We start from the raw sequence: 25,973 nt of genomic DNA, 5'->3' as shown, positions 1-25,973 counted from the left end.
TCTTGCACAGAAACCTCACACTCTCCCTCTGCCCGCTGAGCAAAATAGTTACCTGGCACAGGAGACAAGTTTTGTGAAGGTTTCTCTGCCTCCTATTACTGCCCCACACCCTCTGCTTGCCAGCAAGTCTCTCTCTCTCTCTCTCTCTCTCTCTCTCTCTCTCTCTCTCTCTCTCTCTCTCTCTCTCTCTCTCTCTCTCTCTCTCTCTCTCTCTCTCTCTCTCTCTCTCTCTCTCTCTCTCTCTCTCTCTCTCTCTCTCTCTCTCTCTCTCTCTCTCTCTCTCTCTCTCTCTCTCTCTCTCTCTCTCTCTCTCTCTCTCTCTCTCTCTCTCTCTCTCTCTCTCTCTCTCTCTCTCTCTCTCTCTCTCTCTCTCTCTCTCTCTCTCTCTCTCTCTCTCTCTCTCTCTCTCTCTCTCTCTCTCTCTCTCTCTCTCTCTCTCTCTCTCTCTCTCTCTCTCTCTCTCTCTCTCTCTCTGATATCATTATCATATTTAATGATCTCAATACTCTTGCTGTTATGAATTATTATTATTAATATTATTATAAAACTTTTGCTCTTATTATTATTAATATTAATATAGTGTTGCTGTCTTTGTTATTATTATTATTATTATTATTATTATTATTATTATTATTATTATTATTATTATTATTATTATTAATATTTAATTTTTACGTTACATATTTAACCGAGGTAATTTATATCTACACAAGTAACTGAATGGGAACTTCTCAATAACTAGACATCAGAAATTTACTTCTCAATAACTAAACATCAGAAATTTACTAATGTCTTAAAGTGCAAAATTACCAGAAAAAAAAATAATGGTTTTCATTTATCACATACTACATACCTCATATTATATACTACTGATAATTAAAAGAGTCACGCACTGCACAACTCGGCATTGTGACCGATGTTGGCGTGGAACATAGAGAGAATGGGGGAGAGAGAAGCACGTGAATACCTGCCAGGCAGCTTGCTAACTGAACCAACATCCCTGCTCTAACTACTTGTGAACCCGCTGATGCCACGGATGTGCATATTAGACCCATTTTGAATGCCTTGTAGGTTGATCTTTTACTCCATGGGCCTTGGTTGTATCTTGCCAGTGTTGTCCACGCTGTTGACTGTCTCGCATACTGTATCTTAGTGTTGTGTTTGCGACAACTTTTTTTGTTTAAGTAGTGATTCGTTAAGCCCTTACAGTGCCGCCTAAGCCCTGTGCCCCTGCGGAAGCTTCCTCTAGTGAACCCAAGAGGAAGAGGAAGATGATGACCATCAGCGAAAAAGTGAAATATTTGCATATGATCAAAGAGGGCAGAGGAGGGTGAGTGTTACGTATCCTGTGAGAGAGAGAGAGAGAGAGAGAGAGAGAGAGAGAGAGAGAGAGAGAGTAAATGTATACTTACTGTATAAGTTTTTACAATTAAATAGATTTAAGTAAAATACTGTATATGTAAAGTATAAACACTGTTAACACAATTTAAACATTTTGGTAGCCACATACACATACACCAAAATTCAAAAGTATACGAGACTTACCGTAGGTCAGTTGAAGTATGCTTGGGATTTTAGGAGTCAAATCACCTCAGCCGTAGTGGAGATTTTTACATGAGATAAGCCATTCACGCACCTGCCAGTCAGACTTCAAAGCCATGAACACCCACATGATATCAATTAACATGTTATGAAACAGAAAGGCAAGAAATTCTTGTATAACATATGAACAAGGGCGGGAAGTGGTGGGCATGTAAAAATCTCCACTATGGCAGAGGTGATTTGACTCCTAAAATCCCAAGCATACTTTAACTGACCTACGGTAAGTCTTGTATACTTTTGAATTTTACAACATCAAATCACCTTCTGCCACATGGAGATTCCTACATGAGGCTTTAAAGCCATGTGGGTGTCGTACCCAAACAACCACCATTCAAAAGAATTGGAAGACGGGATAAAAAAACCACGATCATGCATGGGAAAGTTCATTATACATAAAGTCATAATCACATGAAGTGCATGGCCCATGCCAACATAACCCCTACACCAAGTACATACACATCTGAATTGTAATAGAGTAACCTGCTCTGACCCTGATGCCGGCAAGTCCAACATCCACCACACAACCTTGGTCCCAATAAGCACTGTAAAAGTAGATTTAAGCAGTTGTCAATATTCAAACATAAAAACACAAAATGAACACCAAAGAGTAACAAACCTACTCCAACACCGCTTCCTGAAAGGAGTCAACTGCAGGAACAATGTGTTTGTCATAGTACTTTGCAAAAGTACTTTCCCGGGTCCAACCCGCTCTGGACATAATATAAGCGATGGATATGGACATAGCCTTGGCCTTAGACACCGCAGCAGATCTAACACTACCCGCTGTAAATTTCGACATATCCACTCCTGACTTAGCAAGCATGGTTTTAATCCATCGAGATATGGAATCTCTAGTAACCGGCCTGTGTGGTTTAATATAACTGATGAGTAAGGTATCATTGAATGGGGAAAACTCCTTGCGGAGTCCCTCAGTCCTGTCCAAATAATGTCCCAATGCAGTACAAACACATAAACGGGGGTCCCTAGAATAAGCTTGAAATTTAACAGTCCGTATATTAAACGTTGGCCGGCATTGCTTAATGTTGCCCTTTAATTTAACAGAAATGAAATCTTTGTCAATGTGCAAATCCCTTGTACACAACAGATGCAGAGTTTGTACTCGTGCTGCTTGAGTCAATGCCATAAGCATAACCAATTTCAAAGACAAATCCTTAAGTGTCAACATGTGCAAAGGATACATAGTAGTTAACAGGGTCAGAACTGGCTGAACATCCCAGGTTTCCGTGTATCTAGGGGATGGTGGTCTAAGGTTAAAGATGCCCTTCATGAACCTGATGACTAATGGATCCCACTCTGCATCCATCCACGACAATCCCTAGTGACGAGAGGGCACTCCTCGCAGTGTTGACTGACTCATACCCAACATGCCTGTTAAAAGTTTCAGATAGAAAATTTATTATGTTTGAGACAGTGGGATCAAATGGACTAACGTCCCATCTATGACAAAACTGTGTCCATCGCTTAAGGTGTGGTCTATATTGTCTCTCTGTCCCCGGTTTCCTCGAGGCCAGGATGATGTCTGCACTGTCCTCAGAAATACCTCGGCATCGCAGGTGCTGCCGGATAGAAGGCACGCCATCAGTTGAGTGTGCCTCAATATGGGATGTTCCTCCCCTGAAGATGGGTGTACCAGCACCCCCCTGTGGCGTGGGATGAGGCGAGGGTAATCTGTTAGCATCCTTACCAATGTGCCCATCCATGGTTGTGAGAACCATAGCGGGACCACCATCCACACTCATGCCCCTTCCGTCTTGATCTTTTGCAGACACCTAGCAATCAAAGAAAAGGGTGGAAAGATGTATGAAAGTTTAAATGTAGACCAGTTTAAAGTGAAGGCATCCACATATGTGGCTCCTGGATCAGGGCGCCAAGAACAATAGCAAGGGAGTTGGTTATTGAGCCTTGAGGCGAACAAGTCAATCACTGGAATACCAAAAAGAACACATAACTGTAGGAAAATATCAACATTGAGTTTCCATTCATGGTCTGCCTTAACTAGCCGAGTAGCTGAATCCGCCAACGTTAGCCTTGCCCGGGATGTGAGAACATGTTAACCAAGCGTCAGAAGCAAGGCACCAATCCCAGATATTTGTGGCTATCTCATTACAAATATAAGATCTTATTCCACCCATTTGATTAACATAAGTCATTGCAGTAGTATTGTCACAAAAATCCTAATGTGTTTTCCTTTGAGAACTGGAGCAAACACTTGCAAAACTAATAGGACGGCCTTAAGCTCCAATGTATTTATGTGCATCAACCTTTCCTCAGCTGACCAACTACCGGCAACAGACTGATGGTAAACATGGCCACCCCAACCTGTGGTTGAAGCATCCGTATAGACATCAATATCCGTGCCTGCCCTGAAAATTTTCCTAGTTTGAATAGAAAGATTATTTATCCACCACTAAAGGTCAGATTTCATACCCTCACTAATCCTCATGTAACTCTCATAGTTCCCTTGTTTGAGGTTCAAAGCTGCAATTTTGCCAGCCTCCAAATACCTGTAATGCAGCTTGCCCTGCTCCACTGCTGGAAAGGCCGCAACCAATAGACCAATAACCCTGGCTACCACCCTGATCCTAGCTGTACATTTATTCCTAAGGTCCGTACAGGCTTGCATGATCTTCTGAATCCTGCGTGGTTGTAATGAAACAGTCATATTATGAGTATCAATGATGTTACCCAAGTATTCAATGGTCTGAGTGGGTTCCAGCACAGACTTGTCCACATTAATACAAAAACCTAGTTGATGAAGTAAAGCAATGGTAGCCTCTACAGAAGCCAGACAGCCTGTCCTAGACCCATGACAGATTAAAGAGTCATCAATAAAACTAGTGATTACATGGCCTTTTGCTCGCAATGCAGCAAAACTGGCTTCATCAATTTTGTGAAAATTCTGGGCCCCTCGGAAATACCATTAGGGAGACACGTGAACCGATAGATGATGTCTTTCCATTTAAAACAAAAAAATCTCTGTTGTTCTTCCGCCACTTTCACTGTGTAGTAAGCATGTTTGAGATCAACTGAAGCTAGATAGTCACCTGCATTAATAAGTCTAATGGCTTGCTCAAAATTCTCCATTTTAAAATGTTTATATGGAATGTGTTTGTTAAGGTCACTTAGGTTGAGCACCATCTTATAACCACCATCCATTTTAGGTCTTAGAAAAATGGGAGAAATTATTTGTTCCTGACACCTCTCTGTCACAACAATAACCCCTAGCTCCAACAAATGTAAAATCTCCTTATCAACAATAGCCTGTTCCGCTGTATTAAATTTATAAGCCAATTCACACAAAAATAATTGTTCAATATCATTGACATTAATGTCCAGATGGCAGTGTTGTACTATGTCCAAAATAACTGGGTCCTTAGTAATTTCCAACCACTTGTGTACAAAAAAGTGTAGTCTGCCTGCCACAAAAGTACTGCTAACCTGATTTAACGTCGGGGCTGTTGTTGACCCCGACCTTGGCATTTTTGGATCCAGGTCTTGTCGTGCCGAGTACTGCCTCTGGCAACCCCGGAAACTCCTCTGTGATCCGTATGGCTGGAACCTGGTTGCGTGGCTCCTGACAGCTACCTTGCCCCAGAAGCTCCGGTTCCTGCCTGAAGTGGACTTCCATGGGAAGAAAGGCTTCCTGTTGGATAACTTAACTTTTAATTTGTCAGTCTCTTCAATCTGTTTGGTGGACTGAGAAAGATCATCCCCAAACAAAAAACGGGTGATAGGCACTCTCTCAGAGCACAGATGTGCGTATTTGGGATTAATCTCCCTCTTCATAAGAAGCCTCCTGGCCAAATTAGTCCTGAAGTTGGCATGACCCAAAAGTGCCAGTGCACCATTAATTTTACCAACCTCTTGTGCCACCTGTGAGTTACCAGTATTCTGTGCAAGTCGATCCAACTCTAAGAGTGACTTGATTAGAATGGTACCCGCAGAAATAATGTCAGCACTGATTTCTGTGAGGCGAGAGTCCACCTTCTTAGCGTCCGTTTTCAAGGCTGCCAGGATCTGAGGATTACACTCTACTGGGGCCAGAGTGGGGCAGTTGTTGGGATGCCTAGTGACTGAATCCTCAGTAATGGATTTGTAATCCTCCTCCTCTAGCCCTTTCTCAAAAAATATATTTACCATAGCAGCCACCTTAGGATCAATATCCACATCAACACTGTTCGTGGAACCCAGTACCGTTACCGCCTGCAATAAAACACTGCCCCTATGAGGAATATCCCGAACCTCACCTTCTTCCTCATCAGTGGAGGGCACAAAGCCAGAAAAGTTCGCAGGTGAAGTAGCTGCCTGCAACCCAGAAGGACCTGCCTGGAAAGTCACCTGTTGCGTCTGCGGGGCACGGGACTGGGCAGCCGTCAGCTTAGCCACTTCACCTTTCAACTGCATCAGTTCTTTCATGACCTCTTGCCAGGAAGGGACATCGTCATCAGGAGCAGGGGATGACCGGGCATGGGAGCGCCGACCCGGTGTGTTTACATCTCGGCGTCGCCGAACCCGACTGTCACATCACAAAGATATAAATATGGCAAATCAGCAGACCCATCCCATACCAATGCCCTATGGCAGGCCTATCCCGTACCATAGATTCAACCTGAGTAGTAAAGGCAAAGTACCTGCCGTGACAAAAGCCGACCGAAGGAAACACGTGGAAAACGAAGACCACGACTTCACACACGTCTGACCAGCCTGGGAACTGTCCAGCAGCTGACTGGCAGGTGCGCGGATGGCTTATCTCATGTAGGAATCTTCACGTGGCAGAAGGTGATTTGACGTAAAATTCATGGGGGGAGGGGGGCAAATCCTACTTCGCAGTTTTTCACCTTTCGCGGCGGGGTTCTGGTATCCATTAACTGCGATAAACGAGAGATCACTATCACTCACTGCCACGGAGTCCAGGTTATCCTCATGGCATGAGCATATATGAGTACTAAGATATGATATCCATTATGGCAGGCAATAGAGGAGTGAAAACAAATTTAATATCATGGTGAAAGACAACACGTCAAGCTAGAAAGGTCACAAGAAAAAGAAGCAGCAGCCAAGTCACTGGAGTCTCCGCTGTCTGTGGCCAATCTCATCATCTCTGCTCTATTTTTTGGTATTTCATGTAAGATTTCACTTTATGCATTACAAAATCCTTTCTGGGGGGCAAGGCTTGTAAAAAGCTAATAGAAATATATATATATATATATATATATATATATATATATATATATATATATATATATATATATATATACGTATACAGTAAGGTCTCGGGTTACGTCGGTCTCGAGTTACGTCAAACTCGCACTTACGTCAGTCCACTATAAGGCAATTTAAGATTTAAAAAATTGAAAATTTATAAATCGTAGAGCATGGGGTTTATTGTTATTGTTGGCCGCCAGGCGTCACTAGTGGTTATCCACCACACCGCCCACCTCATGCTTGAATACAATAACACTCTACGTACCTCAGTTCCACCACACCGTCGCCCCTGGCAAGAGTGTTCCTACATCTGCGTTTGCTGACTATCTTAGTATCTTGCTCAATGGCACCAAAAAAAAACTCCTGAGTGATAGCAGTGATGCTAAGAAAAGGAAAACCATTACGCTACAAGAAAAAGTGGACATAATTAAAAGACATGAGAAGGGAGGCAGCAGCTGTGTGTAAGGGAGTGAAGAAAAAAATGGGAATCCTGTTACCATGACAACGGGGAGGTTGACGACCTTGAGGGCTCACGCACCTATCACAACAATAACAACTCCGGAGCCTTCGCCTGGGCCACACGACACTCGCAGCTCACTTGCACCGTCGGTGCTTGTCTGCTGATCCCCATTGCCCTTTCCTATTGCATTTCCTGCCCTGCTGCCCACGCTTCTACTCCCACCGCACTGCACTACGCTCCCAGCTGTCCACCCTGGGCATCACAACATTCGACCTGCCCACCCTCCTGGCGGCCTCAGGCGTCCACCCCTCTGGCAACATGCAGTCCTTGGCGTTCATGCCCTAATCAACAACAAAAACAAGCTTGTGTTTCATATTCCTACATAGTTGTAAATAATATAACAATATAACCTTTTACTTATATAACGCTTCTACTCCTACCACACTCCACAAAGCTCCCAGCTGTCCGCCCTGGGCGTCACAACATTCGACCTGCCCACCCTCCTGGCGGCCTCAGGCCTCCCCTCTCGGCAACCTGCAGTCCTTGGTGTTCGCGGCCCTAATCAATATATTCCTACATAGTTGTAAATAATATACCAATATAACCTAACAACTAAACCTCATCTTCTTTTCCTCACCGAAACACAGCTATCTGAGGCAACTGACATTAGCCCCTTCTCTGTTCCCTCCTACTTTCTCTATTCTCATTTTCATTCCAAAGCTGGAAGTTGCATTTATGTACGCAACGACTTAACTTGCTCTCGTGCCCACGCTCTTGAGTCTTCCGAATTTTTCACCATCGGGGTACGACTTAACAGTCACTCTCAAACTAAATTCATCTGTGCTGTTTATCTCTCCCCTAACTTTTCTGACTATAGTAATTTCTTCGACTACTTAACTTCTAAAGTGGAGCACATTCTGTCCCTCTACCCTTTTGCTGAGATTTCCATTCTTGGAGATTTCAATGTTCACCACCAGCTTTGGCTTTCCTCTCCCTTCACTGACCACCCTGGTGAACTAGCCTTCAACTTTGCTATCCTCCATGACCTAGAGCAACTGGTGCAACACCCTACTCGTATTCCTGACCGTCTTAGAGACACGCCCAACATTCTTGATCTCTTCCTCACCTCTAACCCTTCTGCTTATGCTGTCACCCTTTCATCTCCGTTGGGCTCCTCTGATCACAATCTCATTTCTGTATCTTGTCCTATTTTTCCAATCCCTCCGCAGGATCCCCCAAAGCGAAGGTGCCTCTGGCGTTTTGCCTCTGCCAGTTGGGGGACCTGAGGAGGTATTATGCTGATTTTCCCTGGAATGATTATTGCTTCCGTGTCAGAGACCCATCTCTGTGCTGAACGCATAACAGAGGTGTTAGTATCTGGCATGGAGGCGTACATTCCTCATTCTTTTTCTCAACCCAAACCTTCTAAACCTTGGTTTAACTCAGCCTGTTCTCGTGCTATACATGATAGAGAGGTTGCCCACAAAAGGTACTTGAGCCTTCCATCTCCTGAATCTCATGCACTTTATATCTCTGCCCGGAATCATGCCAAGTCTGTTCTTCAACTTGCCAAACAATCTTTCATAAATAGGAAATGTCAAAATCTTTCAAACTCAAACTCTCCTCGTGACTTCTGGCATCTAGCCAAAAACATCTCAAATAACTTCACTTCTTCATCTTTCCCTCCTTTATTTCATCCTGATGGCACCACTGCCATCTCTTCTGTCTCTAAAGCTGAACTCTTTTCTCAAACTTTTGCTCACAACTCCACCTTGGACGATTCTGGGCTTGTCTCTCCCTCTCCTCCTCCCTCTGACTATTTCATGTCTACAATCAAAATTCTTCGTAATGATGTTTTCCATGCCCTTGCTGGCCTAAACCCTCGGAAGGCTTATGGACCCTGATGGGGTCCCTTCTATTGTTCTCAAAAACTGTGCTTCTGTGCTTGCACCTTGCCTGGCCAAACTCTTCCAACTTTGTCTATCGACTTGTACCTTTCCTTCCTGCTGGAAGTTCGCCTACATTCAGCCTGTTCCTAAAAAGGATGACCGTTCTATCCCCTCAAACTACTGTCCTATAGCTTTAATCTCTTGCTTGTCTAAAGTTTTTGAATCTATCCTGAATAGGAAGATTCTCAAACATCTGTCACTTCACAATCTTCTGTCTGATCGCCAATATGGCTTCCGTCAAGGTCGCTCTACTGGTGATCTTCTGGCTTTCCTTACTGAGTCTTGGTCATCCTCTTTTAGAGATTTCGGTGAAACTTTTGCTGTTGCATTAGACATATTTATCTCAAGTTGTCTTTCCGACTGCTCTATTGCTGCTATGGTAGACGGCTACTGTTCTCCTAAACCTATTAATAGTGGTGTTCCTCAGGGTTCTGTCCTGTCACCCACTCTCTTTCTATTGTTCATTAATGACCTTCTTAACCAAACTTCTTGTCCTATCCACTCCTATGCTGATGATACCACCCTACATCTTTCCACATTCTTTCAGAGACGTCCAACCCTTCAGGAAATCAACAGATCACGCGGGGACGTCACGGAACACCTGACTTCCAATCTTTCTAAGATTTCCGATTGGGGCAGAGAAAATCTAGTAGTTTTCAATGCCTCAAAAACTCAATTCCTCCATCTATCAACTCGACACAACCTTCCAGACAACTATCCCCTCTTCTTCAATGACACTCAACTGTCTCCCTCTTCCACAATGAATATCCTCTTTCTGTCCTTTGCTCATAATCTTAACTGGAAACTTCACATCTCATCTCTTGCTAAAACAGCTTCTATGAAATTAGGTGTTCTGAGGCATCTCTGACAGTTTTTCTTGCCCCTCCAACTGCTTACTCTGTATAAGGACCTTATCCATCCCTGTATGGAGTACTCTTCGCATGTTTGGGGGGGTTCCAGTCACACAGCTTTGCTTGATAGGGTGGAATCGAAAGCTCTTCATCTCATCAACTCCCCTCTTCTGACTAACTGTCTTTAATCTCTTTCTCACCGCCAAAATGTTGCATCCCTTTCTATATTTTATCTATTTTCATGGTAACTGTTCTACTGATCTTGTTAACTGCATGCCTCCCCTCTTCCTGCAGCCACACTGCACAAGGCTTTCTTCTTGCTCTCATCCCTATTCTGTCCAACTCTCTAATGCAAGAGTTAACCAGTACGCTCAATCATTCATCCCTTTCACTGGTAAACTCTGGAACTCTCTCCCTGCATCTGTATTTCCGAATTCCTACAACTTGTCTTCTTTTAAAAGGGAGGTATCGAGGCATTTGCTCCCCTAATTCTGGCTGACGGTTTTAGCACTTTTTGAAGTCTTTGGAGAGCCAGCGCTCAAGTGGGCCTTTTTCTAACTTTCGTTTTTTTGCCCTTGGCTGGCCCTCTTCCCTATGTAAAAAAAAAAAAAAAAAAAAAAAAATAAATAAATAAATAAATATATATATATATATATATATATATATATATATATATATATATATATATATATATATATATATATATATATATATATATATATATATATATATATATATATATATATATATATATATATATATATATATATATATATATATATATATATATATATATATATATATATATATATATATATATATATATATATATATATATTTAACCCATATGGTATGTTGGGTACCAGCCTAGAACGCATCCCCCCTATTTCCATTATTTCCTATGGGAAAATTACATCCGCTTAACGAATTTCTTCTCTACAAACAGCTTTGACATCCTTTATCCTGTTCGTTAAGCGGAGTATTACTGTACAGGCAACCCCCGCTTAACGAACATTCACACAACGAAATTTTGCCACAACGAACGTTTCCTTTTACTACCATCTGCTCGTATAATGAACACCAAACTCGCTTTAACTAATTTTTATCCAGGTAATTTTTTCCAAGTTTGAAAGCCCCACCGTTTCACGCAAGACGACAGGCTTTTAAATACACCAGCACCTGTCGTGGACAAAACGCACACCAATCACTCCCCTATCCTTCCATGCTTTTAGTTCAAAACAAAAAACAGGGTCCAGCACCAGCTCGTCATCTCACGCTCAACATGCCACCAAAATGCCCTGCAACTAGTCCTACAATGTTGCCTAGAAGACTAGGAAGTCTCATAGTCTTGAAGTGAAGCTGGATATTATTCAGACACGAGAGAGGCGAGAAAACTAATAGCATTGCTCGTCACCATGGCTTGACTCCATCTACTGTGTCTACTAGTTTCAAGTCAGCAGACTGTATTAAGAAGGCTGGTGAGACCGTATCTTCCTTGCAAGCTAAAAAAAGAACCACCTGAACTGGTGACTCTGCAATGGATAAAATGGAAAGCCTTGTGGAAATGTGGTACATAAGTTTTGTATGCGGTACAATGATGCGCCCTTTGTTTACATTCCACAGGTTGGCAGCTAGCATCTTTCCTGCTCCACTCTCCCTCCCTTCATAAATTTAAGATCATCAACATTATAAAGTTACGTACATACATATATTAGTGTACATTATAATGACTTAGTCTTAAATTAAACTGCTTAAATGTTAATGTTTAACTTCATAATGTTTTTACTTTCATTAAACATTTTACTGTATTATGATGCACTCTCACTTTGTTTACTCTCAATGGAAGTTCAAGTTAGGGGTCAAAACTTGTTATAATTGGTTCTCTTAATGAAAATTCGCACAACGAACGATTTTTTTGGAACATAACCCGTTCGTTAAGCAAATATTGCCTGTACTGTGTTCCGAAGGCACTTGTTAAGTGATCAGATACACACAAGAATAAAGCAATTGAATTAAACTAGATATAAATAACTTTTGTATTGTTCTCACCGTAGTGTGATCATATGCTAAAGCCAAACCCAAAGCTGGAACCATTACCTTTATAGTACAGCGTGGTGACACGACGATCATTCATGTAAATAAATGCTGCTATACAGTAAAATCCAGTTTTACATGGGACTGTATAACAAAGGCACCTGTTAAATGCTATAATTTGCATGAGAGAGAGAGAGAGAGAGAGAGAGAGAGAGAGAGAGAGAGTGCTGGTCAGGTGGTGAGGGAGGAGGGTGTCACTGACCTGCGTGATCTTTTGACGTAGGAAAGTTGATAGATGGAGGAATTGAATTTTTGAGGCATTGAACACTACAGTCATTTCTTGGCGAGAGAGACAGTAAAAAAATACTTGAGTTTCAAGGCCGCTAGTCTGCCTCAGTCAAGGTTTCCTTCGATTTATTAAGTACAGAAGACCCTATAATCATGTGGACCAAGAAAAAGGGAGACGGGAGACGCTGATGTACCGCTTCACAAGAAGAGGCCAGGAAGGCCACGAAGAACTCACAGAGGACCCTCAAGTTACTCCAACGTCAAGTGGAACAGGAACCTCAAATTACTGCAAAAGAACTCAAGGAAAGGAACACGCAGCTTCTCGAAAACACCTCTGTTAGAACAATCCAGAAACGCCGTGGCGACCTTGGGTTCCAACATCGTGCCCCTCGAAGAAAGCCGCTGCTAACAAACCAGCAAAAGAAGAAAAGGGTGATTTTTTCAAAGAAATATCTCAATTGGGATCTGGAGAAGTGGAAGACTGTACTCTGGAGTGACGAAGCAACGCTCACGGTGACTGGCAACCGTGGGGGAAGGTGAGGTTGCGGCGGTGCAGATCCTTCCACCCCAAGTATACAGAGGGGACAGTGAAACACCCAGACAGTGTTATGGTGTGGGGTGCCTTTGGGTACCAGATTTCTTGGTAGGAAGATCATTAATGAATAATGAATAAAAACTAGCATTTTGCCTCTTCCAGTTAGGGGACCTGAGAAAGTATAATGCTGATTTTCCTTGGAATGATTGTTGTTTCTATGTCAGAGACCCGTTTCTGTGTACTGAACGCATAACAGAGGTGATGGTGTTTGGCATGGAGGCGTACATTCCTCACTCCTTATCTCAACCTAAACTTTCTAAATCTTGGTTTAACATAGAGGTTGCCCACAAAAGGTACTTGAGCCTTCCATCACCTGAATCTCATGCACTTCATATTTATGCCTGGAATCATACCAAGTCTGTTCTTCAACTTGCCAAACACTCTTTGATAAATAGAATATGTCAAAATCTCTCAAACTACGAACTTCTCTCAAGACTTCTGGCATCTGGCCAAAAACATCTCCAATAACTTTACTTCTTCATCTTTTCCTCCTTCATTTTATCCTAATTGCACAACTGCCATCACATCTGTCTCTAAAGCTGAACTCTTCTCTCAAACCTTTGCTAACAATTCCACCTTGGATGATTCTGGGCTTGTTCCTTACTCTCCTCCTCCCTCTGACTATTTCATGCCTTCAATTAAAGATCTCTGTAATGACTTTTCCATGCCCTCTCTGGCCTAAACCCTCAGAAAGCTTATGGATGTGATGGGGTCCCTCCTATTGTTCTCAAAAACTGCTATCTTGCTTGCATCTTGCCTGGCCAAACTCTTTCAACTATGTGTGTGGTGAGGTCAAAAGAAAAGGCCTTCGGGAACTCAAGGCTTTACTTGGCTAGAGACCTTGACCACCATAGTGCAGGGTGGTAAGTGACCCAGTCCCAGTGCTGGACCCCTCATACATTAACTCTGATTCATGGTTTGAGGTATCGAACCATAAGCAATATATGTATATACCAAAGAAACGAAAACGAGAAAGCTACCTTCACCACAATGTGTATCGACCTCTACCTTTCCTTCATGCTGAAAGTTTGCCTACATTCAGCCTGTTCCTGAAAATGGTGACCGTTCTCATCTCTCAAACTACCATCCTATAACTTTAATTTCTTTCTTATTTAAAGTTTTTGAATCAATCCTGAAAGAAAAATTTTCAAACATCTGTCACTTCACAATCTCTCATCGCCAGTATGGCTTCTGTCAAGGCTGCTCTTACAGGTGATTTTCTGGCTTTCCTGATAGAGTCTTGGGCATCCTCTTTTAGAGATTTCAGTGAAACTTTTGTTGTTGCATTACACATATCAAAAGCTTTTGATAGTTTAGCACAAAGCTTTGATTTCAAAACTGCCCTCCTATGGGTTCTATCCATCTCTCTGCAACTTTATCTCAAGTTTCCTATCTGACTGTTCTATTGTAGCCGTGGTAGACGGCCACTGTTCTTATTCTAAATTTATTAACAGTGGTGTTTGTCAGGGTTCTGTCTTGTCACCCACTCCTTTCCTATTATTCATTAATGATCTTAAGGGGAGCGTCCGGTTTAGAGACCAAAAAAATATGAAAAAATAATGCTTTTGTGGAAAAAAAAAATGTGGTAAGTTAGCTATTATTTCACAAAATTTTATGGCGAAATATGCATTGGTTTCCGTTTAATTGCCATTTAAAGGTCCTGTACTCAACCACGTGCGTTTGTTTACATCAGCAGAATCAGTTTTTTTCTTTCAAAAACTACGAAAAAAACTTTTTGGTGGACATGATACAGCAACACTGAAAGTCTATGGGTGGTGTCAGCCAAGGCACCAGTGAGACTCTGTAGGGGGAAAGCTATCAGTCAGAGAGGTTGCTGCGTCTCTCGCTGCCCGCCCTTCACTCTGCTAAACAGCATGTAATTTATTTACTGCATCCTGCTTTTCACCTACTGCCAACTGACGGATGTCTAAGAAGTATAAGCAGAGGAAGGACACCTGGAATATGAGTATGGAAGCTCAAAGAATAAAAAGAGTGTGTTGAACCTGACACCTCAAATGCTCCAGTACACATCCTTGTGTCACCCACCACCACCACCCTCACCACTGTCACACTGCCTGCCACTCCCACTCCATAGCCCACCACATCTCATGCAGAACAAAGAAAAGGAAATGAAGAAGAAAAGGCCTCATTACTCACAATTAGGGAAGCTCTTCTACAAAATATTGGGGAAGGAAATGAAGATGTGGATAGTGATGATGAGTTTGTCATGCTGACGAAAAGGAGGCTGAAAAATCTACTTTCCTCTCGTTCATGCCCAGATCCTGCCTTTGACTACAGTTTCAAGCCTGATGTATACAAGAACACCATGACTATGCACTGCACAACATGCAACTTTAAGAACATACCACAGCCAGAAAAAGTGAGCTGGATGTCAGAAAAGAAAAAGCATCTTCAGGACCAACATATCATTGACAGGGGAGGACTAGGAGCCTGATGTGCTTAGAAATACATCTGATTGTATTATGTGATTGTAGATAATAAAAAAGAACATATAGTAAACCTGAATAAACTTCCTAGTTTGTTATAACAGGATCGAGATCGATTATTAAACTTTATTGGCTTGTATCTCAAAACATAAGTTATTCCCCTTCTAGAATCTATTTTGAAGCCAATTTTTAGCTTGATTTCAATGAAACAAAAACTAAAAAGCAGAAGAATACTTCTGCATTCAATTCACGTTGCTATTTTTTTTTATATGTGTGACTTATAATTTTGTATTAAATGAAAAATCTAATGGCGTCAAAACATTTCATATCATAACATGTCTTAGTCACAGGAAAATGACACCAGAATAACACTGATAAGTTTTAGTTGCAATTGCATGGTGGGGTAGGGGACTAGAATTGGGATAAATATCTAATATTGATGTACATGTTGCCAATACTTCACAACATAAAAATCAGAGTGATTCATGCATTTTTACCAGTAATTGTAAGATTAAACGAATACTTACCAAGTGTGAAGTTTGATCGCAATTTTACGATCTATTGAGGACGTCACAGGGGTGTACAACGAGATGCCAATCCGCCAAATCACCGACAGTCAATTTAGAGAGTAGGTTTGAGGAAGCATTTACAAAACAGGTAGGAAACATGCCCCAAAGCCCAAGTAAAACCAGACAGGGTAGGGAGGGGGGGCGTTGTACACCCCTGTGACGTCCTCAATAGATCGTAAAATTGCGATCAAACTTCACACTTGGTAAGTATTCGTTTAATCTTACAATTTCACGTCACGGATTGAGTGACGTCACAGCGGTTCCAACGAGAGATTTAGAGAGGTTCCTCAAACCTACAGAAACCAGGAGAAAGGGGAGTAAAACCCTGACCTTTGGAAAGGAAAAACAACCATAACAGAGTAAGGCATAGCCCATGTATTGAAACCCAAAGTGACCTTACAAAACTTGTCCAGGTGACAAACAATACAAACCAATGTAAGCCACAGTGCTAATAATTATAATACAACCCGTTATACAAAAAATGTGGGACCCAATCCCAGATACATACAAATACAAAAGTATAATGGCAAACCAAAGAAAAGTGACCACAAGGCCTTACAAATATTAAACAAGAGACAATCTCAGAACCATTAGGACAAAACCGCCCTTGCAAACTGGCCAGGCTGAGAAAGAGGCTTGTGGTAATGCCGAGTAAAGGTAGACTCCCTGGCCCATCCAATGGTGGAGACTATTGTAGAAAGGGGCAACCTCCGGGCTGCCTTGCTGGAAGAGGCTGACCTAGTAGAGTGGGGAGAGAAAACAGTAACATCAACGCCAGCAGCTCTCATCACATCCTTTACCCAACGACGCAATGTATCCTTAGAAGCCAACCTCACCGGAGGTCGCGTAGTCAGGAAAAACCCTGTAAGTGATCCTCTGATGGATCTAGTCCTATCCAGGTAATGCTTGATGGCGTCAACGATACACAAGCAGCTGTCATGTGGATAGGCGTCGAAAACCAAACTTGATATGTGGGCCCCAGGACGAGAAGTCTTCAACAAATCCCCAATCCCAAAAACAACCTGTGACTCCATGAGAGACATGTTCCTAATGTCTAGCAAATGTAAGATTTGACCACGATGGCCCGACAACAAAAGCATAAGAGTAACTAATTTTCTGGACAATTGAAGAAGAGACAAGTCCACAGTAGGACCAAGACCACAAAAAAAATCTAACACTATCTGAGGATCCCAAGTTGTATGAGAGCGGGGAAAAGAAGGTCTCTCCAGGAAAGCTGCCTTCATAAATCGCGTGACTAAAGGATGTTGTCCTGCCGGACGGCCGTCAATAGTAGCAATAACTGAGATGGCTGAGCGAATGGTGTTCATGGAGCTGTATCCACGACCTGTCTTGCGTTTAAATTCCAACAAAAGGAAATCTAATAGAATACTCACAGATGGCTGAAGTGGATCAACTTCCCTTCTGAGGCAAAATAACAACCATCTCTTGATATGCGGCCCATATTGTGCCTTAGTGCTAGATCTCCAGGAGTGAAGCAAAAACTGGGCAACCTCCGGCGAAAGGCCGCGATCCGTGAATGCTGCCCTGAGAGCACCATCGCTGTCAAAACCAACCCCTGAGCCCGAGGGTGTGGTAGAGTTGGTTGCTGAGGGAGAAACAGGGGACAGCGAGGAAGCAAAACTGGATCTTCTGTCAGCAACTGCAAAGCTGTTGGGAACCATACTTGAGTCGACCATAATGGAAGAATCATCAGAGCTGTTGCTTTGTCGTCCTGCAGTTTCCGAAGAGTTCTGGATACAAGGCTGAAAGGTGGAAAGGCATATAAGCTCTTATCTTTCCAATCCAAGGTGAAGGCATTAGTGCACATAGCAGATGGGTCTGGCCGCCAGGAGACATAGACAGGCAACTGAGCATTTAAGCGAGTGGCAAAAAGATCAATCCCAGGAGTATAAAAAAGCTGACAAATTTTGTGAAAAATATATGGCAGTAACATCCACTCACCATCCATCCTGGTGACCCTAGATTCTACATCAGCTGTTACATTGTCCAAACCCAGTACATGCTGTGCAGATAGAGTAATATCCTAGAAGCAGCCCACTCAAAAATCTTTTCGGTAAGAACATGAAGGTTAGGTCTTGTACTGCCACAACGATCAATACAAGCAACTGCAGTGGTGTTGTCCGATCTGAGCCTAACATGGGAGCCAGTCCTATCCTTACACAAGGATTGCAAGCCCAACAGAATGGCCTTTAACTCCAAGATGTTAATATGGTCTAGCTCCTCTTGGGCCCAGTGACCTCCAGTCGTGACATTCCCTATTGAAGCACCCCAACCAGTGAGGCAGGCATCTGTGAACAACTCACAATCTGGGGAAGAAGAGAGTAGAGACTTCTCCTGAAAGTCTATATTAGCCACCCACCAAGAGATCAAATATCTGGCATGGTCATCCAAAATAACATTGGCATAATAATCACCACAGGAGCGAACTAGACCCTGATTTCTAAATATTTCCAGGTACTTGTAACGGAGAGGAGCTAATTCTACTGCAGGGGCAGAAGCCACAGCCAAACCAATAAAAGATGATAAGTCCTGTAGAGTGACATTACCCTTGAGAAGAAGCAAGCCTTGTTCCTTGATGCGCTCCTTCCTACTGAATGGTAAAGTAGCAGCCATGGCGACAGAATCCAGAACCACACCCAGAAAAGTAACCTTCTGTGTTGGCTCCAAAACAGACTTCTGCACGTTGATAGTGAGACCCAGGGAATCAAAGAGAAGTAAAGCATAGCCAACCTGAGTCTGTAAAATCTCTACTGATGGAGCAATGAATAGGCAGTCATCAAGATAACATAAGACTACTATCCCAAGGGATCGCAGGTGGGAAAGGACAGGTTTCATCAATTTTGTAAAAAGGCGAGGGGCGGAAGATAACCCCTCGGAAGACAAGTAAATCTGAAAAATTGGCCCTTCCAAATAAATTGTAGCCATTTTCTGTCCTCAGGTCTAACATAAATGGAGTAATAAGCATCCTTAAAATCCACTGTAACAAAAAACAGTTAGGAGAAATTAAAGGCATCGCATCCTTCAATGTGTCCATCTTAAAATGCAAATAAGGAACATATGTATTAAGATGCTTCAAATTTAGAATTACTCTCGCTGGCCCAACCGGCTTGATGATGGGAAACACATTTGAAAAATAGCCAGATACATCAGGGAAACAATGCTCCACAATAGAATGACGAAGGAAATGATGTAAAGCATTGGCCAGAGCTCGATCGTCAGCCCTAGACAGAGTTAGAGGGCGTGGAGGAACAGTCTGAAAAGGTAAAGATATAAACTCTATGAACTTCCCCCTCACCACATCATAAATCCAGGAATCCTGTGTGAGAGACTGCCACAGGGGCTGAGCAGAAAAAATTTTTCCCCCTCTAAAGTTATCAGGGGTATTAACTAACTGTGGAGTTAAGGAACTCACCGGAGAGATTACTGATGGTGTAGCTTCGGCCCGTGCATCCCCCTCCCCTGGGGTGGCCGCTGGGCGAAAAAAGGCCGAGTCTGAGAACGAGGCCGGGACTGGTGGTGAGCCTGAGAAGACCGGTGGGTTGTGCGGGAAAAGGAAGAGTACCTTTTGCCAGATGACTTAGCAGGTGGGCGAAAAGACGGCCTGCCCAGCCGGCCTGCCTTGTGGATCTCCTCACATTTCTTGGTAACGTCAAAGGGGAATAACTCCTGCTGACCAACTTCACATTCCCACTTGCAGAGATCAACCATGGCCGAGTCACGGACATGGATACGGGCAACATCCTTGCGCAGCTGATTTAGGTAATTCACCGCTGAAGTGAGAAGGCGCAAACAACTATTAAGGCCATCTAAATAACAAGCCAAACTCTTGTCCTTCTTTTTCCCAATATCATCAAGACACACAGCAATAGGGACTAATGCCTTTGTCAGTAGGCAATTAGTCTGGAAAAGCTTGGTATCTACCAGCCTCCCGTTTACACTCATGGCCTTAGTTATCGCCGCGTTTGTCACAGGCACAGCGAGGTTCGGCACATTACTCGGAAGCTTGATTTTTCCACAAGTTAACTTCACACTCTCTGACAAAGGTCGACGGCGAAGACTGGCGTTGAGGATGGTGGCCAACTGGTCAGACAGCGGGTCTCCCTTTTTCTCCTCGCCATGGAAATGGCCAGAAAGGTCACTCAAAGCCCTCAGGAAATCCTCATCTGCACCCTCCTCACGCCCAAGCTGGTCCAGGCTGTCAAGAGGGTCAGGCTGGCTCGTGCACGGAGTCGGAGGAACAAAAACTTCCTCCTCTTCCGAGGAAGAGAGGGCATGAAAGCCACTGAAGTCAGTCCCGGTGTCCCTGTCCAACTTTTCGATAAGGCCAGACACGAGGGTAGACAGTCTATCCAGGGCAACCCGGTCGTCAGACACAGAAGGCTGTGCTGACGTGGCGGTGGCGGCCTGACTGGTCCCTGGGAGCGAAGCGTCATTTTGTGGAAGGGTGAATTCATCCACAGGATCGTCTCCTCTTTTTCCCACCAGAGGATGATGAACGGTGGGGCGTGGGAAGAGACTGTTCCATGCCCGACATCACACTGCCCAAAAAGGAGACAGAGATAATGCGATCAACACCTACCATATGTTGTTATTGTGCGGTGGTAGAAAACTCACCCACAAACTCCCGACTGCATAAAAGCAGGAAAAGGGGAGTGTATTATCAGATGTTTGTAGTCCAACGATGTACTTTTCACCCACAGTCAACTTTGGACTGTATAGGAGAAAGCTTACCAGCAAAGTATCCAAAGTGGAGCAGCAGCGTGCGTGACTGCGGGAAGGTGGAAAACGACTGTCGGTGATTTGGCGGATTGGCATCTCGTTGGAACCGCTGTGACGTCACTCAATCCGTGACGTGAAATGCTTAACATCATACATTTTGAGGGCGAGAGATCGTGGCCATCCGTTTCCCTGACATGTGGCGATCTCGCCAGGATTAACTTGTGCTATTATTAATTGCTCTATTGTTCCAGCCCTTGAAAGGTTTACAACTGTATAGTCGCCTTGAGCGCGCACTCACTGTCTGAGGCCCGGAAGTGAGTTCCTTACAGACGTCCATTCCTGTAAATTGTTATTTATCCACATAGCTTCCTTTGCTGTGTTTACTGAGTGGAGAATTTTATAATTGCTTCACTTGTTTAGACTGACAGATTTTCTTCAGTCTTTGTGCTTACAATTTTTGCGAGGTTTTTGTATGTTGGGTTGTATTTCTTCTGGGGTTATTTATTCTGTTTGTATCTACCATGTCTTCCTTCAAGCAACTTCAGAAACAGGCTGCCGCTCTTGGTCTCTCAGGATCAGACATTGTGCACTACATCACCAGCCAACAGGCATATGAGAGGGAGGAGCGAGCAGCCATGCGACAAGCACAGAGGGAAGAAGCTGAGCGACAAGAACGAGAAGCTGAGCGACAAGCACAAGCACAGAGGGAAGAAGCTGAGCGATAAGCACAAAGGGAAGAAGCTGAGCGGCAAGAGAGGTTAGAACTTGCCAAGCTGGAAGCTGAAACTGAGCGAATGCATCTCACCGCTCAAGGTAAGCCTGACGCTGTTATCATCCTAGATGTAACTGTTCATCCCACGTTACCAGTGTACCAGGAAGGAGAAGACGTCGCTACTTATCTCACCCGTTTTGAGAGAGTGGCATTGCTGTTACAGCTCGAACCAAGTACGTATGCTGTGAGGTTGGGATGTCTCTTAATGGGAAAAGCTGCTGATTTATACGTCTCCCTCTCTCCTGAAACCACCAATGATTATGACGCTCTTAAGAAGTCTCTGTTGACAGGATTTAAGAAGACTGCAGTCGGATATCGCCTTGATTTCCGCAATGCTAAAATTAGAGACGGGGGAAAATTATTCCCAGTTTTCAGTTCATTTAATCCGTCTATTTCAGAGCTGGTTAGAGGCTTCCGAAGTTCCGGAAAACTTCCATTCCCTAAAGAAGTTCATGATACTCGACCAGTTCTTGGCTTCGCTGAATCCTGACATCCGCACCTTCATCAAAGAACACTGACCTTCTTCTCTTGTCCGAGCAGTGCAGCTAGCTGATGACTGGGCATCGGCACACTACACCAGCAAACCCTCCTTCAGGTCTTCTCCGCGATCCTTCTAGCCTCCTCTCAAGAAAATACTGCTTGTTCACTCGTCACCTTCATTGACTTCTTCCTCTACCAGGTGTCATGGATGTGGTGAGTTAGGCCACATTAGACCCCGGTGCCACAAGAACCCTCGTGCCTTCAAAGAGAGTCCTCCATCTCAACCTTTCACGGTCGGATTTTGCCTGTCTGTTCCTCGGCCCCTTGTTTCAGGCACCCTTAATGGGTCATGGACATCTTCAATCCTTAGGGGTACTGGCTGTTCCTGCATTGTGGTTGCAGAAGAAGTTCTACCTGATGCTGACATTAGCAACTGCTGTTCCTGTCAAGTTGCTGACTACCTGGGCCGTGTTGATACCTTTCCCATCGTCCAGTGTTACATCAGGTGTCCTTACTTTGAAGGTTGGACTGACACGATCCTAGCTCCCATCAAGTTTGCCAGTGTCCTAATAGATAATGTCCCTGGGGTTCGTACACCAAAAGAACCATATCCTACCTTCAGTCATGATGAGCTAGTTTCAGATCCAGGATTCTCATCTGCCTCAGCAGTCCAGAGTTTTTTTAAGCCTTCCTCTGTCTCCCAAGACCCTCTGCCTCCTGTTACTTCATCTGTCTCCCAAGACTCTCTGCCTCTTGTTACTTCCTCAGTATGTGCTGTGGAGACTCGTACCTCGACCACCAGGATGAAGCGCCTCCACCCACTTCATCTCCCGGATCTCCAGCCTCTGTCTGTCACTCCTGAGGAATTTGGCCATCTTCAGAAGACCTGTGATATTCTGACCATCGCCCGCACCAAGGCTGCAACGGGAGAGATAGACCAAGCCCGCAACAACTCCACCTTCCAGTTTCTTTACCAAGACGGACTCCTGTACAGGAAGTGTCTCTCTCTCTTCACGCCGTCCAGAGAAGGTGGGGAAACTGTGTTTAGTTGTTGCCACGGAAGTGTTGGCCCATTATATTGAATATTGCACATGAAAATCCTTTAGCTGGTCACTACTCTCATTGCAAGATGGAACAGAAGGTTGCTGACCAATTCTTCTGGCCGGGAATGGGTACTGACATCAGAGTATACTGCAGTTCTTGCGACAAGTGCCAGCGCTTTTCTCAAAAGGGATGTGTAAAACTGGCCCCCCTGGAGCCTCTTCCCATCGTTACTGAACCCTTTGCTTGGGTTGCAATAGATCTGGTTGGACCCCTCTCACCTCCATCATCTGCTGGTGCTGGTGGCCAAGTTCTTCAGGGATTTAACACGCTGCCAACCTTCAGTTTATCAACTCAAACCGGACAAGGTGTCTCCTCTCAAGGTCCATCATTCTTGGGCGGTCCAGCTGTCCTCCCTGTTCCTTCTCCAGCTCCAGTGTTCACAGGTCAAGGCGTCATCCCTCAGCTGTCACAGCAAGGGCCAGTGTTCCTCGGTGATCAAGGAGGCGTGATCCCTCTGCCGTCACATCAAGGGCCCCCGTTCATCGGCGGCCAGGGCGGTTCCTTCGTTGGCAGACAGGTGTTTGGTCAAGCTGATCCATCCGGTGCCAGTTTCTAGCAAGGTGGTGTTCAGGCGGGCGGCATTCAGGCCTACAAATTCAGAGTCGTTCATGTAGCCAGAAAAGATAATCTAGGTGCTGGCTTGCTTAGTAAATCCTGTTGATCCTACTAATATTGTGTAATCTACTTGTAGCAGATTCTTGTTTGAGGGGATGTGTAAGGGAGATACGCCGTGCCGGCTCTTCCTGCCTTCCTAACTACCTTCTATATGCTTCTATATGCCCAGCCTGCCTCGTTATACCCCCCAGGCAGGCCCTTGTTAAGTTTTGGATCTCCAGTATCACGAGGCTTCGGTACCATGAGGCTTGCTACTGGCCTTGGCTCCTCCCACCATGAGGCTTCGGTACCACGAGGCTTTGCTACTGGCCTTGCCTCCGCCCTTTCTGAGCCTATGATGGGAAGTGGGGTTTGAGGCCAGGACAGACACCAGCCACCACCCCTCGGTGAACACCTCGTCTCTCTTCAAGCTGGTTCCTCGTCTCACCGGAAGAGCAGCCAGCCTGGGCTCCTGCTACTTCTCTCTGTATCTTCAACTGCCACTGCTGTTGTCTCCCTGCTGCACACCAGCTCCTGGACTTCACCTCCTGACTTGTTGCTTAGTGGATCTTCACTGGTGCGCCTAATCCCAGTGACTCAGCATGCCGTCTCCTTGCACACGACAGCAGTGGTTCGGTTGTTTGCTATTGTCTTTTGGTGTTAATACACTCATTCTGTTTTGTCTTGTTTTCCTTTCCAAAGGGCTAGCCTAATTAATCCTGGCTTAACATCATACATTTTGAGGGCGAGAGATCGTGGCCTCCTGTTTCCCTCACAGTATTTGACTGCTCTTTTCTGCTCCATTGCTGTTTCAGTTCTGTCTCACCTGCTCATCTGCAACTTATCCTTAGTGCTTTGCATCCTCTTGTGAACTCCATATGAGCTGTTGTGGGCGTCCTCATATGGATGTCTTCCTTAAGACGGATTTTTTCTTCTGGCCTGCTTCATGTCGTGTCGGTGAACTTTATGAAGTCAAGGCAGAGGGGTGCCATTCTATATGATAGATGTCCATGACTTTCCTTTGCTCAATATTTTATGGCTAAGATGTGATGTCTTGGTGATTGAGTTCTTGGATGAATTTTCTACTCCTGCTCTTACAGAGTTTGTTGGGAATCAGGAGGAAGATGGTCTTATTTATCTGGTCAGGGATGTCCATGAGTACCTTTGCAGACTAAAGATTGTTATCCTTCATGTTTGCAGCGTTTTGTTTCTTTTCATAACAAATGTGCACTGTTCACCCGACACTCTATATGGATTTGCTAAGTAATTAGGATGATGTTTCTCGGGAAGAGTATCACCTTACAAAAGCACCATATTTGAGGGCATATAAGGTGCATCCTCATTTCAGCAGGTCAATTTCAGGAGAAGTTTTTAATGTATTTAAGCATATACTGTTGAAAGCAATTTAAGACTGCATTACACAAGCAGAATACATTTACCTTTCTTTGCATTCTTCAGTTAGTCCTCTTGCTGTTGCCAGTCGCTTAACCCTTACTGCTGCTCTATTGCTGTGTTCCTTGGTATAATCTACCACTTGTAGTTTTTAGGAGATTGTGTTGCTCAATCATTATTCTCCTGTTGCTCTAACGGTGTTTCATTTTGATCATAAATTGAGTTCTGATGAGCTGATATTTATAAACATTTGTCACAGCCTCACAGGTTAGATTGCTTTAATTTTTATGATAACAAATTTTTAAAGTAATGATACTGATAATAATAATAATGATAAAAGCAGCAATAAAATAATGATGGGTGCAGTTAGGCTAATTAGAAGTACTGATCATAAGCTAGGTTAGTGAGCATCAGGGAGAAGATTAGCCTAAGGGCTTCACACATTAGATTCAGGGCAATTTTTTGAACAAAAGTTTTTGGGAAAAAATGTGCATCCTATATGCCATCAAATGCAGTAACTTTTCATGAACTTTGGGCAGTGGCTACTAGTTTCTTATTCTGAAAGGTTATAAGTTTGAATTAAACCCTTTCCTTACTGCAGCCACCTGCCAATGTAAAAAAAGTTTCCCCTCCCATATGTATACTCACAACTGGTTAACAATATCACACTTGGGTACTGCATCAGTCACAGAAATAAATACCTACAATAGATCAGACACTTTATGTTGGTGGTGATTCGTTGTTGTTACTGATGTGTCCAAGAAATGATCCATGACCATGGACTTCCCAACCTACCAGCCAAAGCACACCACCAGCAAACCATAGACCTTACCAAGATGCATCATTTGCAAACCAGAGACCATACCAAGG

General features: G+C 43.8%; 2 protein-coding genes across 3 annotated transcripts in view; one reads left to right on the top strand and one right to left on the bottom strand.

The window, feature by feature from the left end:
- LOC123511345 (E3 ubiquitin-protein ligase UHRF1-like) overlaps positions 1-25,973 on the top strand; it is an 87,279-nt gene that overhangs the window by 45,341 nt on the left and 15,965 nt on the right. The gene's annotated exons all lie outside the window — the stretch shown is intronic.
- On the bottom strand, positions 16,376-20,895 carry LOC123511344. Its single transcript, XM_045267146.1, has 3 exons — positions 20,774-20,895; positions 19,455-20,580; positions 16,376-17,784 (listed from the first exon to the last, which is right to left on the bottom strand). Exon 3 carries the CDS (start codon positions 17,716-17,718, stop codon positions 16,612-16,614), a length of 1,107 nt encoding a protein of 368 aa, XP_045123081.1. The 5' UTR covers positions 17,719-17,784; positions 19,455-20,580; positions 20,774-20,895; the 3' UTR covers positions 16,376-16,611.

The sequence above is a fragment of the Portunus trituberculatus genome, chromosome 31 (assembly GCF_017591435.1).
Source record: "Portunus trituberculatus isolate SZX2019 chromosome 31, ASM1759143v1, whole genome shotgun sequence".
Classification (NCBI taxonomy): domain Eukaryota; kingdom Metazoa; phylum Arthropoda; class Malacostraca; order Decapoda; family Portunidae; genus Portunus; species Portunus trituberculatus.
Note: the sequence above shows the minus strand (reverse complement) of the source record. Positions and strands in the feature narration are given on the sequence as shown.

Coding starts and splice junctions, on each gene's coding strand:
- LOC123511344 (XM_045267146.1), bottom strand. CDS start 17,718: ATGGTCGACTCAAGTATGGTTCCCAACAGCTTTGCAGTTGCTGACAGA.